This window comes from Vidua macroura, chromosome Z, assembly GCF_024509145.1.
Source record: "Vidua macroura isolate BioBank_ID:100142 chromosome Z, ASM2450914v1, whole genome shotgun sequence".
In the NCBI taxonomy this organism is placed as follows: domain Eukaryota; kingdom Metazoa; phylum Chordata; class Aves; order Passeriformes; family Viduidae; genus Vidua; species Vidua macroura.
In genome coordinates, this window is record NC_071611.1 from 16,048,501 (window position 1) to 16,060,552 (window position 12,052).

The window sequence follows — 12,052 nt, forward strand, 5'->3', positions numbered from 1 at the left end:
TTATGAAGCAGTGTTCTTGACAAATAAGTATCAACTGATGGGCTAGAATTATCTAGTTTGTAGAGGAACTTGTACTTTAAAATGGATTTGAGTTAACAGTTTCATAATCCTGCTCATGGAAGTGTATTTGTTTCAGAGTTTGAGTGTCAAAATGTGCAATGGTCACTCGGCTCAAATACTACAGGAAGAGTGTTGAGCATATGGCATTGTCTTAAACTGATAGGTGTTTTGCAAATACTTTTTGACTAGTGTTATACTGGTCTCTTAACAATTTCAGTAGTTATCTGGAGTGAGAAACAATTCTATGTGGACAGAGAAAGAGCAAAATACAAACACTAGAACTAAATAAGATTTAAGTAAACCAAAAATTACTACAAATACTAGAATAAGTTAACAATTTAAAGTGTTCAAAGTTAAGTCCTTTGGAAAAGATTGATTAATAAGAAAATAGAAGCAACTGATGTAATGTGACAAAATGTGAAGCAAAATTCAGCTTAAGGGAGCAAGGAGCATCCTGAGACCCAGTTCTCTTTAAATCTTGGAATAATTTTGCCAAAGAACTGGTGGGAATTCTGCTGTCTGAGACAATACTCAAAGGAACTCCTCTGCATTGATAAAGAATAAAGAGTGCCTGCTCCTTACTACTTGATACTCCTGTTTGACAAAATAAATACCATATATCTTACTTCAACATTGGCATCTTTTTTCCCCCAACTCTTTCTAATTCTGACTGCTAGATTTGTTCCAGGACAAGACACAACCTGTTCTGTATTAGAAGCCTACAATGTACAATTAAAGCATATCATGCCTAATTTTCTCTCTGATCTTAATTAATCTGTCTCATTTTTCCAAGCTGTTAACCTGTCTAAGCATCCTACTTTTATTGATTTCCTCTGTATACAGGGCTGTTAAAGCACTTTTATACAGATTAATGGTTCAAATGCATTATTATTCTTTCATAAAAAACTGGGAGTGTTCCTGCCTTCAGGAATATTATTTCTAAGCTTTGAGTCAGACATTTCAGTTTAAACACTTTAGCCCTGTTCTGAATCTGGATTTTTCCCCTAGTGCACAGAACAACCATGCATAATTAACAACATGAACTTAGTAAGTGGATTTAGGCTTGGGCAGAGGCTAGCTCAGCAACTGTCTTCTATGTTCTTTTTTAAAAATACCCTGGAACTATGTATCTGATTTTTTTCTTCAGTCTTCAGCCAAGTGACTTGATGTGTTTAATTTGAACTTTGTAGTAAAGCAATGAAAGAAGTGTTATAGTGCATCTGAAGTAACTTTGCAGCCAATGCATGGAGATAAGCAGCCAGCAGCTGAAAAACACTAAATTAAATAGTTGGCATCCTTCTGGAGAAGAACTACAGATGGGGTTCACGGTTCAGTAGTAGTGGAAATGATCAGTTGTACAGTTTGATTCAAAATGCTTTTTAACTAGGCAGGCCCTGCTAAGAATTATAAAAGAGGTGCTGATACCTGAGTGTGTAGGCCATCAAGATTTTGGAAGTGTTTATTGTATCCAAAGAGAAATGTTTGACAGATGAGTCTGGAATGGAAATTCTTCAGTATCATTACATAGAAGTAGTTAGCAGCACAAAAAAAAAAAAGATTGTAACCTCTCAGAATACTCCAAATGTCTTTTCCATTTTTTTATTTTCTGGGTTTTTTTTTTCTGTATCACTCTGTCTCTGATTACATGGGTTGGAACTCCATAGGAGCTTTTTAAATTAGTGGTGCCTGTGACTTGACTTACTATCGTATAATAAGCAGTAAGAAACTGAAAAATACAAAAGTACTTCTCTTGCAGATGAAATAACAATACTTTTCACTCTAGTTACATTAGAGTTACATTAATGTAATGTTTGTTAAGTAAGTTTCTGGACATGTTCTTCATCTGTATTCAATCTGTATTCTACATTTTCTATATGGCTTACTTTTCATATGCTGTTAAAGATGTGTAGGGAGGTAAGATTACATCATTCAACATCTATGTTCATTTGGTAATGCAGCTTTAAAGCCTTCACCTTCAAAGAAACGGTGTAATTCCATCACAGCCCTAAAGGCAGCATCACAAGAAATAGTGTGTGCAGTTAGCCAGGAGTGGAAGGATGAAAAGCATGGCATTCTTGCTGAAGGACAAAGTTATGCCAGCCTTGATGAAGAAGGTACAGTCTTTCAAATCAACAACCTAAATGATGTTTTTAAAAATTTTGTATAAGCTCTAGAAGTCCTGTAACTAAAACACTACTAGTATGGCTGAGTTCTCAAAATCAGAGTCAGATTATTCTTATGGAGAGAATAGTTAGTAATATTTGTCAAAACAGACCTTCAGGAGCAAGACAAAATCAGAATCAAAGTTTGTAATATCTGAAAGTTTGTTAAACTTTCAGATTTCAGGACATCCTGAAAAAAGGTATTCAGCCCAGGCAGAAAATTAAAGCCAGAGCCAATGCTATCCTTTTCACTGACCTCTAAACAAGCATGTTACTTCAAGTGTTTAGAAGCTCAGTTCATTGTTCTCAGAGTTTTTTTGAAGAGATACAACTTTGCCCCTTTCAGAACTTGCCTGCAGCCATGATGAAAGCAGAACCAATTGCCTAATCCAATCTGATAAATGAGCTGTGGTAGCATGAGTATAGTCCTCAGACTGAGAAGAATTCATAACTCATACCTCTGTTTAATATTTGACTTTGGAGTTACTCTGTATTCTGCTGCATGTATTTGTTGGCAGCTGAAATTCACTCTGTAATACAAAAGAGTGTGGGTGTGAGCATATGAATAATACCATCTCATCAATTCAAACATTAGGAAACTTCAAGAAGTTTATGAGGGCACTATGGGACTCTATATACTTACATGAAGATTCTTGGGCTAAATTTAAAATGAAGTTTGTCAACATTGTTCTTTATTTCTGCATATGCAGTACTAGGTTCAAACCACCAGCCGGATCTAGTGCCAAGCACTCCATCTCTGTTTGAAGCAGCTTCATTGGCAACCACACTTTCTTCTTCTTCCTTGAATGCAGATGATCACTGTCCACATGATCAACCTACACTCTATTCTAGCAGGTAAAGGCCGTATCTGTTCTGCTAGAAGTTTAATGTTGTGCTCAACAGAAGGGGGCTCTGCAAAATAAGAAGCAGAAGGGGCAAGTGTCTCTGTAGCTCAGTATTTAACCTTCCCAGTGAAGGACAGGTGCCTACAATCCTACAAAAGCTTGTAGGATTTGTCATGTATTTTTTTGTAATTATACATATTGTAATTGGGGATCATGAAATAGAAAGCATAAACATGGTGAAAAATGTTATATGACTTTTTCTTCATGTTCCAAAACTAAATTGGATATCTAAACTTTGTTTGGGCCTTAGTCTGTACCATAAACCAAACTACATTAAGGTCAGGGTAGGAAGTACTTCTTGTAACTTGAGTGTAGACTAAAACAGCTGCAGAAAATGGTGATGTGCTAGGAAAAGAAAAAATTGTTCTTTATTCTGAATGTACAGTGAATGTACACTGAATGGTCTTCTTTAAATTCTTCCATAACAACCATTTTCTGAAGTAAATTTCTGTGAAACTTCATCCACGGGTGTGATTAGAGCCTGTCTGGTTTTAATCCAGGAAGTATAAAAATAGTCTTAGTAGTGCAGATACTAGTGAGCTAGGTTAAATGTGATCTGAGTTGTGTTTGAATATATTTCAGCTGTGCTAGTCCAATACTATGCTTAAGCCAGTAAGTCTTGCTGGGAGATTGTATGTGCCTATATGTTCCCTTGTGAACCTGAAGTGTGCTGTGCAGTGTCACCTTATCTGCTTGCAGATATCTTTACTGTGTATTAAGCTATTTCTTTGCCCGTTTTCATCAAGAAGGGTAGCCACTCAAGCATCTTGAATATTGTTTGGAAAAATTTGGAGTCCTGAATTGCTCAATGTATTGCAGAACAAAAATGTTTCTGCACAAGCTTTAGGAAATAAAACTACTGATGAATAAGCATTAGTAGAAATAGAGCTCATTCACTTCAACTTGTGTCAAGTTAATCTGTAGGACTTCAATATTCATGATCTTTCACAAAGTTTTTTCTTTGATACAAATAAAGTTATAGAGTACTGGAGGGTTTTGTTTCCTTTAAGCATTTCAAATAAAACTACAGAACTGCTTTTTATCAGCATTAGTCAGGAAAAGAGAATGGTGGAGTTGTCTGAATAAAGAGTTCAGATTTAAAGCATTTCAAATATTCTTTACTCAAATTAACTGTAAACCTATGAGTAATTCTATTATATTGTACTGTAAACATACTCCAAAATAATTCTAAAATAAAGTTTTTTGCAGGTCTACACTATGATTGTACATCTAGACTTGTTTACTTTCCCGTAGTGATGCAGTCAATGAAATAACCTCTAATGCAGGACATGTTGCCAGCTATGTGATTAGCATGCATATCTTAAAAAATCAGATTGATAGTGTCTGCAGTCCAGGTATGGACGTCATCATTAAAAGAGGGCACATTCTCTACTACAGCAGACCTGGTACCAGCATTCACAGATGTGTGATTCTCTCCACATCTTCTGCCAAAACATCTACACTGTAGCCAAGAGATCTGCCATAGGGGCTTACCAACATCTTTGCTGGTCTAGGTGTGCCGTCTTCAGCTAGGGCCTGGAGGCAGTTTTTAATTCTCATTAAGTAGTGGTGTGTGTCACAATCTCAGTATGTACAATTCATGAGGATTAGCTTCCCTGTCATAGCTAGGAGTTAAGAAGGCTGCAAATCATGTTCAGTATTGAACTAATTTCCGTACGATTCTAGGCACCTGCTGTTTTGTACCCACTTCTTTTGGCATCAGTTCAGGGAGGTCATTCCTTCTTCTTGGCACTAAAAAATATGTTTTACTTATATTTTTATGGTTCACTGCAGGAACTTCAGTCCTCTCATAAAAAAAAGCTATCAGGGAAATAAACTCACAAAAAAACCCATGCTACATGATGCACTGAATTGTAGATTCAGATCTGAGTTTTTTCTTGCCAGAGTTCTTCTTTTGAATATTAGAAAATTTTGTGATGCAGGACTTATCATTTTACCATTTGTCTCTGATAACAGCAAGCTTGGAGCAGTCTTTGAAACAAAGCCTGAATTAAAGATTTTGTTTACAAATGTGAGCCTGCTTTCAATCTTTAAATACGTAATTAACTATGACATTCTGCTTTGTTATTTAATAGAATTACAGTTTGGCATCTTCTTCATCAGGCTTTTTCATTGTTCTTCAAAGTAACATAGCACAAAGTAGAGAGTACATGAATTTGCTTGTAACCTGTCAGAAATTTCTGGTTTAAGTTAATAAAGGAGGAGAGTCCTGTGTGCTTAGTAATAATGCGATATTTGTACAGCTCCTTGACTTCTACTAATGAGCAGTATGTGCCCATACCACTTAGAAAACAGACTATATTGTTTTCCTCATTAAAAAGAGAGTAATAATATTTTTGGATACCTTGAAGCACACACCGTATTTTCTATTTGGGTTGTTGGGTTTTTTCTTCAGAATTACCCTCTGTTTCTGTTATCCAATGTAATACTTCCCCAAGGAGAGGCAAATGGCTTATAGCATAAGAAAAGTGATCAGTACCCTCTCTCCTTGAGAGTGCTCAGCATCTGTGGGTAGAAAGGGAGAAACTGCTGCTGCTGAGGTTAAACAGACATGCTCCTCCATTGCTGAGGTGGAGCCAGCTCCTGAGGCTGTGCCTTATGAGGAGGGCTTTTGTAATGCTGGCTTGGTACAGGTTAAAACTAGCATAACTAATTGGTGTATAGTGCAGAGAAGTGTTTAGAGACTTGTGATTAAAGTGAAAAACAGAGACTGAGCAGCAGTCATAAACATACAGATTATTATGAGTATTTTTCCAGGCTCCAAGCTGATTATTTTCACCAAGTTATTCCTCAGTTGTTGAAAAAGTAGGAAAGCCAAGACAGTGTGAAGAGGAATTAGTACAAATGAAAGAGTAGTGGAGAGGGGGAAATGGCTGTATTTTTCAGCACAAAAAGGACTGGACCTAAAAACAGAAAGAAAAAAAAAGACAATCATGACATATGCTATTCAGTAAATGCAGGCCTTCTTGTGTGTCAGAAGACAGCTGATTTCTTTTCCATTAAGCTGTTTCTCAGTCAAGTGGTTTTGTCATAAGCAATCTCAAGTATTCCTTTAGTAAGAGAACAGAACTGACAATTTATTTCTTCTATTAACATTTTAAAATATTTTCTATATATTTTCTATTTTTAAAATATTTTCTATATCACCTCAAGTAGGCTTATATTTGGTGCAGAGATATTTTAGTACCTACAGGGTCTGCTTTCCACTAGAAAATGTAATTATTAGTCCAATACCACTTTTTTGAAAGTGTTTATTTGTTTTATCTTAGGAAATTTAATACTTGCATTTTATATTAGAGATTATTTCTATAGCAGAAGTGATAACAGATTTTTTCCCCTTCCAGGAAAAGTTTTCCTATTTAGTACTGATGAATTAAATTAAAGATGACAAATCTGAATGCCCAAAGCACTATGACTCTTGTCTCACTTGACATGGCGTTTAGAATTGCAAAGAGGTGAAGAAGGTCAATGGTGTTTTTGGAAATGTTTGAAACTTGCTTTAAAATATTCTAAAATGTTTCAAACTGTAGATGGTTTACAATTCATGTTTTAAATAACCCAAGAATATAGAAATTCTTTTTTCAATATATTTTTCAGCAGGTGTCATGGGACTCTCCAGTCCCAAACCCAAACAAAATCCCATGATGCATAAAGGGGCATTTCATCTCCCTCTTTAGAGCAACGCCAAGATATTGTGAGCAGTATAAGGAGGACTGCTGAATTCTTCTGATACACCTGAGCCTAAGGGAAAAAATCTATATGAAATCTAATTCTTCTTTCTCTTCTATGCCTCATTTCTGGAAGATGTATATATAGTCTGGACTTCTGCCTTCCCCTTCTTTCTTCTTATCTGTGTATTTTTCATTTTTTTGTCTTGCCTTTGTGTTGCTGTTTCTTGGTGGAGACCACTTGGAATTTTGGAAGGCTTTGAGGGATTGTGGGTTTGTTCTCTTACACAGTCAAGCTTCCTGAAGCATGCAGACTTTGAAATGCTGTTCTGCTATTTTTTTTTTCCAGTGGCAGGGATTTATAGGTATTGTTTTTTCTGTTGTAAGTAATATTAAAGCACCCGTTTTGCCAGTTGGTGTTCTACATAAACAAACTTCTGTGTGTTAAATTTCAGTGTTCTGTCTGTCCACACACTACTGTTAGCTTCTGAAGCTTAGACAACTTTGTCTAAATCTGATTCAAAGTGGACTAAATTCACGCATGCTTCATGAGAATAAGCAGTTGGATGGAAGAAAAAGGCTTGAATGCTCAAACGCTATGAACAGATGCACTGAGACACTGGGGGTATCCCCATGGGAAAGAAAATTTGACTGTGATAGAAACAACATGTAATTGTAGCTTAAAGTAAAACAAAGCTTTCCCAGTTCTCTAATGATGGAATTATTTTTGCTTCTTTTTTTCTTTCTTAATTAAAAACCAAGATCAAATAAAATGTTTTAGCCAAAGGAGGGCAACAGCATAGTTGAGCATGCTTCTTGTGGCTGGTCATCACTGAATGAGAGAAAGTAAAAGTGTTTGTTTTTTTTTTTGTTTTGGTATGTTGTTTTTTTTTGTTGTTGTTGTTGTTTTGGGGTTTTTTTTTGGTGTTTTTTTTTTTTTTTGTTTTTTTTTTGTTTTTTTGTGTGTGTGTGTTTTTTGGGTTTGTTTGTGTGTTTTGTTTGTTTGTTTGTTTGTTTGCTTGGCTTTTCTTATTCAACCTAAGAATTAAGGATGAGAACTCAGTGCATTGTAGAAACTGTATTAAAACTCAATTCCTCTGAATTGCTCTTTCTGAAACACTGTGTGTGTGGGGATTTCTCTTGTTCTCTCCTGTGCCACCCGTAATATGTCTTTGCCTTATCAGTCTCATTAAAATCAGTCTGCTTTAAAACTGGCAATAAATGCAGCTATGATGATGCTATTGAAGAAATTTGAACTTCAATTACCAACTGCTGACAGCATGTGTATTGCTGTTAAGAGATTAATTACAAGATTTTTGTTTTTAGTCTTTTACACTGGTCAATAGAATTCAAGTTACACATATGAGAGTAATGCTAATTCAATGGGACTTGGATCATCCTAGTACAAGAGAAATAGTCTTGCTTTTGAAAAAATATCAAGTGCATTATATGATAAAAGGAACATTGTAATGTGGTGAATGTAAAGCTCTGTTCCATGTGGAAACCCAGGGCAAGGGGAATATTTCTCTGTCTGCCCTGAGAGGTTCTGACTCCCAGGGAAGCACTGACTTTGACCTTCATTCATGGAGAAGGCCTCCAAAGCCTCAAAAATAAACTAAAGACTCCAAAAGTGTAAAATAGATTCTAGAGAGTAGTATAGTATATCACTTGGGTGAGAAATTTAAGTTTTAGGATTTTTAGTATGTTATAGGTGGGAACAAGATGGAGGGTATAGGGTGTTGTCTCGTGTTCCTTTTTCTTCCTTCTTCTTCCTTCTTCTTCATGGGTTTAGGTGGCATCTTGTAATTGGGTAGAAAAATCTGTGTTGCAGGTCTTTAGGGGTCAGTTATTGGGTTAGAAGGGAAAATAATTTAGAAGTCACTTCTTAATTGAGCAACTTAGTTTTTGATTAGGCTTAAAAGGCCTTGTAACACGAGATTGTTAGCTATTTTTGTGCTGTTTTCCTGCATGCAAGGTCTGGGTGCAGACAGTGTTCTGAAGTTTTGATAAGATAACAATAAAACAAGAAGCTGAAGACCGAAAAAGTCCTGTGCGTCTCTTTTTCGAGAAACTGCTCCTGTCGGGGGAGGCCCAACGTGGGGCCAATAAAGCCATAGTTCCAGTATGACATTAATTCATTATTTTGTTGAGGATTTGAATCTCAACTTTACATGCTAGTTTCTGCATGCTAGTTTTGCCCTTTCTGAAGTTCTATCCCATCTGAAATATACTTAAAGTAGTACAAAGGGAGGGGGAAATTAGTCATATCTGGACTGATGGCTGTAACCATGTTTCCATACCAAGTTATAATTCAGAATTTTTGCTTTTCACCATGTCTGTAAATAGTTAAGAACTTCTAAAATATGTCCCTGCACAACTGACAGTTGAATTTTCAATGCAGCCTGGAGCCTAATTTCTGGCAGCTAGTAAGATATGTGATAAGGGACATCTGATTCCATTAAAACACCTTTGAGAGTTTCAGCTTTGTTAACCAACTGGTTACAAAATGAGATTTCTGTGGAGGTGCATTTGCAGTTTCACAATATTTCTGTAAGGCAGAGAACAAAAAATCAATCAATTAATAAAGTAATAGAGTGCACCTGCCATGTATACAGCACTTCCTTGCATAGGTATACTAATTACAATACACTCTTGTTCTCTCACTTTTCCTTCTTAACTTATAGCTGCTAGTGAACTGTGTCTGTATGGAAAAGTCCAATGTTACTAATGTTACCATGTGCCTAATTGCATACTCTTTTTTTTCCCTATTTTGAATTACAAAATGCTGCCAAAATTTACACATGTGTAATGTGGAAGTAATGCATTTTGAGATTAAATTATGTGACATAGTTTCATTCATTAAATAAATATTGAAGTTCAGGAATAGCATTACTTTCTGATAAAATTTTAGTAAATGCAAAAATAAATTGTACATTTAGTCAAATATGAGCTTCCATTTATCTAGCCATTGCCAACATATCTATATTTGTTTATTTACATTCCTTTTTTCCAAGTATTTTGAAGATTTTTATGTTTACTAGAGAAACTTACTTTTAAATTTTCAGTTATGACTGAGCTTTGTAACTTGGGCTTTTGGTTGACTGTACTTTCCCTTCTCTTTGCAGTAAAGGGTTGCCTTCAAGTTCAACATTCACTTTGGGAGACAGTGCCATCTATTTGACTTCAGAACAGAGCACATTGGAAATGGAAAATGATAATGCTTCAGTTTTGGATGTCTACTTAGTAAGTTGTCGAACTGTTTCTAATGGGCTGTTTTGCCTGTAATTGCTTTAATTCAGGCTCAGTAAGTGACTAAAATACCTGCTCAACTTCAAGAGCCAGAGATTTATTGAGGTATTTTTTGTGTGAAACATGCGTAAGTTTGCATAGGTATGGTTTGCCAAAGCAAGTCCCTAAAGAATTTACATGCCTATTAACTATTGCATTAATAATGAAGTATGCCAAAACACCTTTCAGTTTTTCTCTAATGGTAGGAGTTGTTTTCTATTGGAGGGAAAAAAACCAAAACCCAAAACAGTAACATCAAAATATTTCCTCTTCATGTAAAATAGTTCAAAAATAGAAATTAAAATTTCTCAGGTTGGAAAGTTCTGTATTTATGTCACTGATTTTGAAGCCAGTAGAGCTCAGTGTGAAATACATTAATGGCCCACTCTTCTGATTTGAAGGATTGTCCAGTTGTGACAGCTGATTAAAAATGTATCTTTTCTTTGCTGTTTCAGTTTGTTATAGGTAAAAATTGACCCAACTGAATTAAAAAAGAAAAAATGATTTTTATTATAAAGATCAAATTCTATCTGAGCCAGCCACAAAGAAAAGGACAGTGCCGAGCCCAGGATCGGCGCTGGGTGAGACACAGGTTCAACCACTCTAGCAGAGGGTCTCTCCTATCCTTCACAGCACTCGTCCTGCGCGAGCAGTTTTTATACAGTTTATTTTGCTCGAGGTTGGGATTTCAGTGATCAGCCTTTTCTTTCCATTCAAAGTCCCACATATTCATAAAGTCTCTTTTCTCTGCCGGATTGAACAATCCGATGTCCGGGAAGCGATGTACATCGATGATGGGGTTACGGGAACCCGGCATTGAGATGCATCCCCTGGAGATTCCAGCGATTCCAATCTCGAGGACTTGGCGGGATGATCATTGCTTGTGCATTCCTAGATTATCTCAGAAAACAGCCCATCTCCAAGTGAGCCACTTGTATTAACTTGTAAATGAAGCCTTGTCTACAATGGTTTCGACATACATGAGACAGCCCCTCTCCCTTTGACCTGGCTCGCTTGCTTTGTGTCTATATTTAATTGTACAAAAACTCCTATCCATATATCACTTTATAGGCATGAATTATGCCTATTACACATAACAAATTCCTAGTAAGCAATTTATCTGACTGCTGAAAGATAAGGTCAAGTCTATATTTTGTCTTCATATCACCTGTATTTCAAATGTTCTCGTGGTACCCATAGCTCATATTCCACAGACATAAAGGCAGTAGGCACCCAATTCAAGTTCCAGTTTAGTGAAGTTTTTTGCATCTAATTTTTTTTGGCTGTTCTGAAATTGTCAGTATAAATGCAGCTTAATGTTAAGCTTGGCCTTTTCCCCAAAAGCTTATTTTCATAAATCATAAACAATTCTGACATTATTCTAGTAATATTTCCCCTTGACTCTCGTGGCAAAAATTGTACCAGAGATGAAGAAAAAAAAGAGGGAAGTTTGTTCATGTTTCTAATAAATGTTTCACAGATATATGGTTGTTTCCTCTCTAGATAAAATTTATTGCATTTTTTATTTTTCTTATCCCTAGAATTACCTGATCTTTGTCTTAAGAAATTCCATACTATCTTAGAATCATAAAACACCTCAGGTTGATGGTGTGTTAGTCTGTTATTTTACAGTTGGTTCTTCTCTAGTATGTTTTAATATTCCTTGTTATAAGTTTGTAATGCTTCAGTCTCTGTATCCCATTTCGCTTCCCTAATGGTTCAGTCCTGAGTTGTTTGCCCAGATTTCCCCGCCAAAATGTATGTCAATCCACATGTCAATCCACCTGTATACCTCCCTTGTTCCCTTGTCTCACCCCTGTCTTTCAAAGATAGCACACTCCTTTGGGTCTAGAGTGTTCCCTGTCTTTCATCCCTTCCTCAGGGCAGAATTGGATTGTAAGGTTTGCTCCCTCCCCGTGTTGGCTTCTATTGGGGAGCTCTTACTCTG

The 12,052-nt window shown here is 36.1% G+C and overlaps 1 protein-coding gene across 3 annotated transcripts in view; it reads left to right on the top strand.

Annotated features, from left to right (window-relative positions):
- The window catches only part of PIP5K1B (phosphatidylinositol-4-phosphate 5-kinase type 1 beta), a 99,802-nt gene that overhangs the window by 77,964 nt on the left and 9,786 nt on the right, over positions 1–12,052 (top strand). For all 3 annotated transcript variants that reach the window (XM_054002862.1, XM_054002861.1, XM_054002863.1), the window contains exons 14-16: positions 2,019–2,174; positions 2,933–3,077; positions 9,942–10,059. In XM_054002862.1, coding sequence (XP_053858837.1) covers positions 2,019–2,174; positions 2,933–3,077; positions 9,942–10,059 — 419 coding nt within the window. The remainder of the gene's footprint in view (positions 1–2,018; positions 2,175–2,932; positions 3,078–9,941; positions 10,060–12,052) is intronic.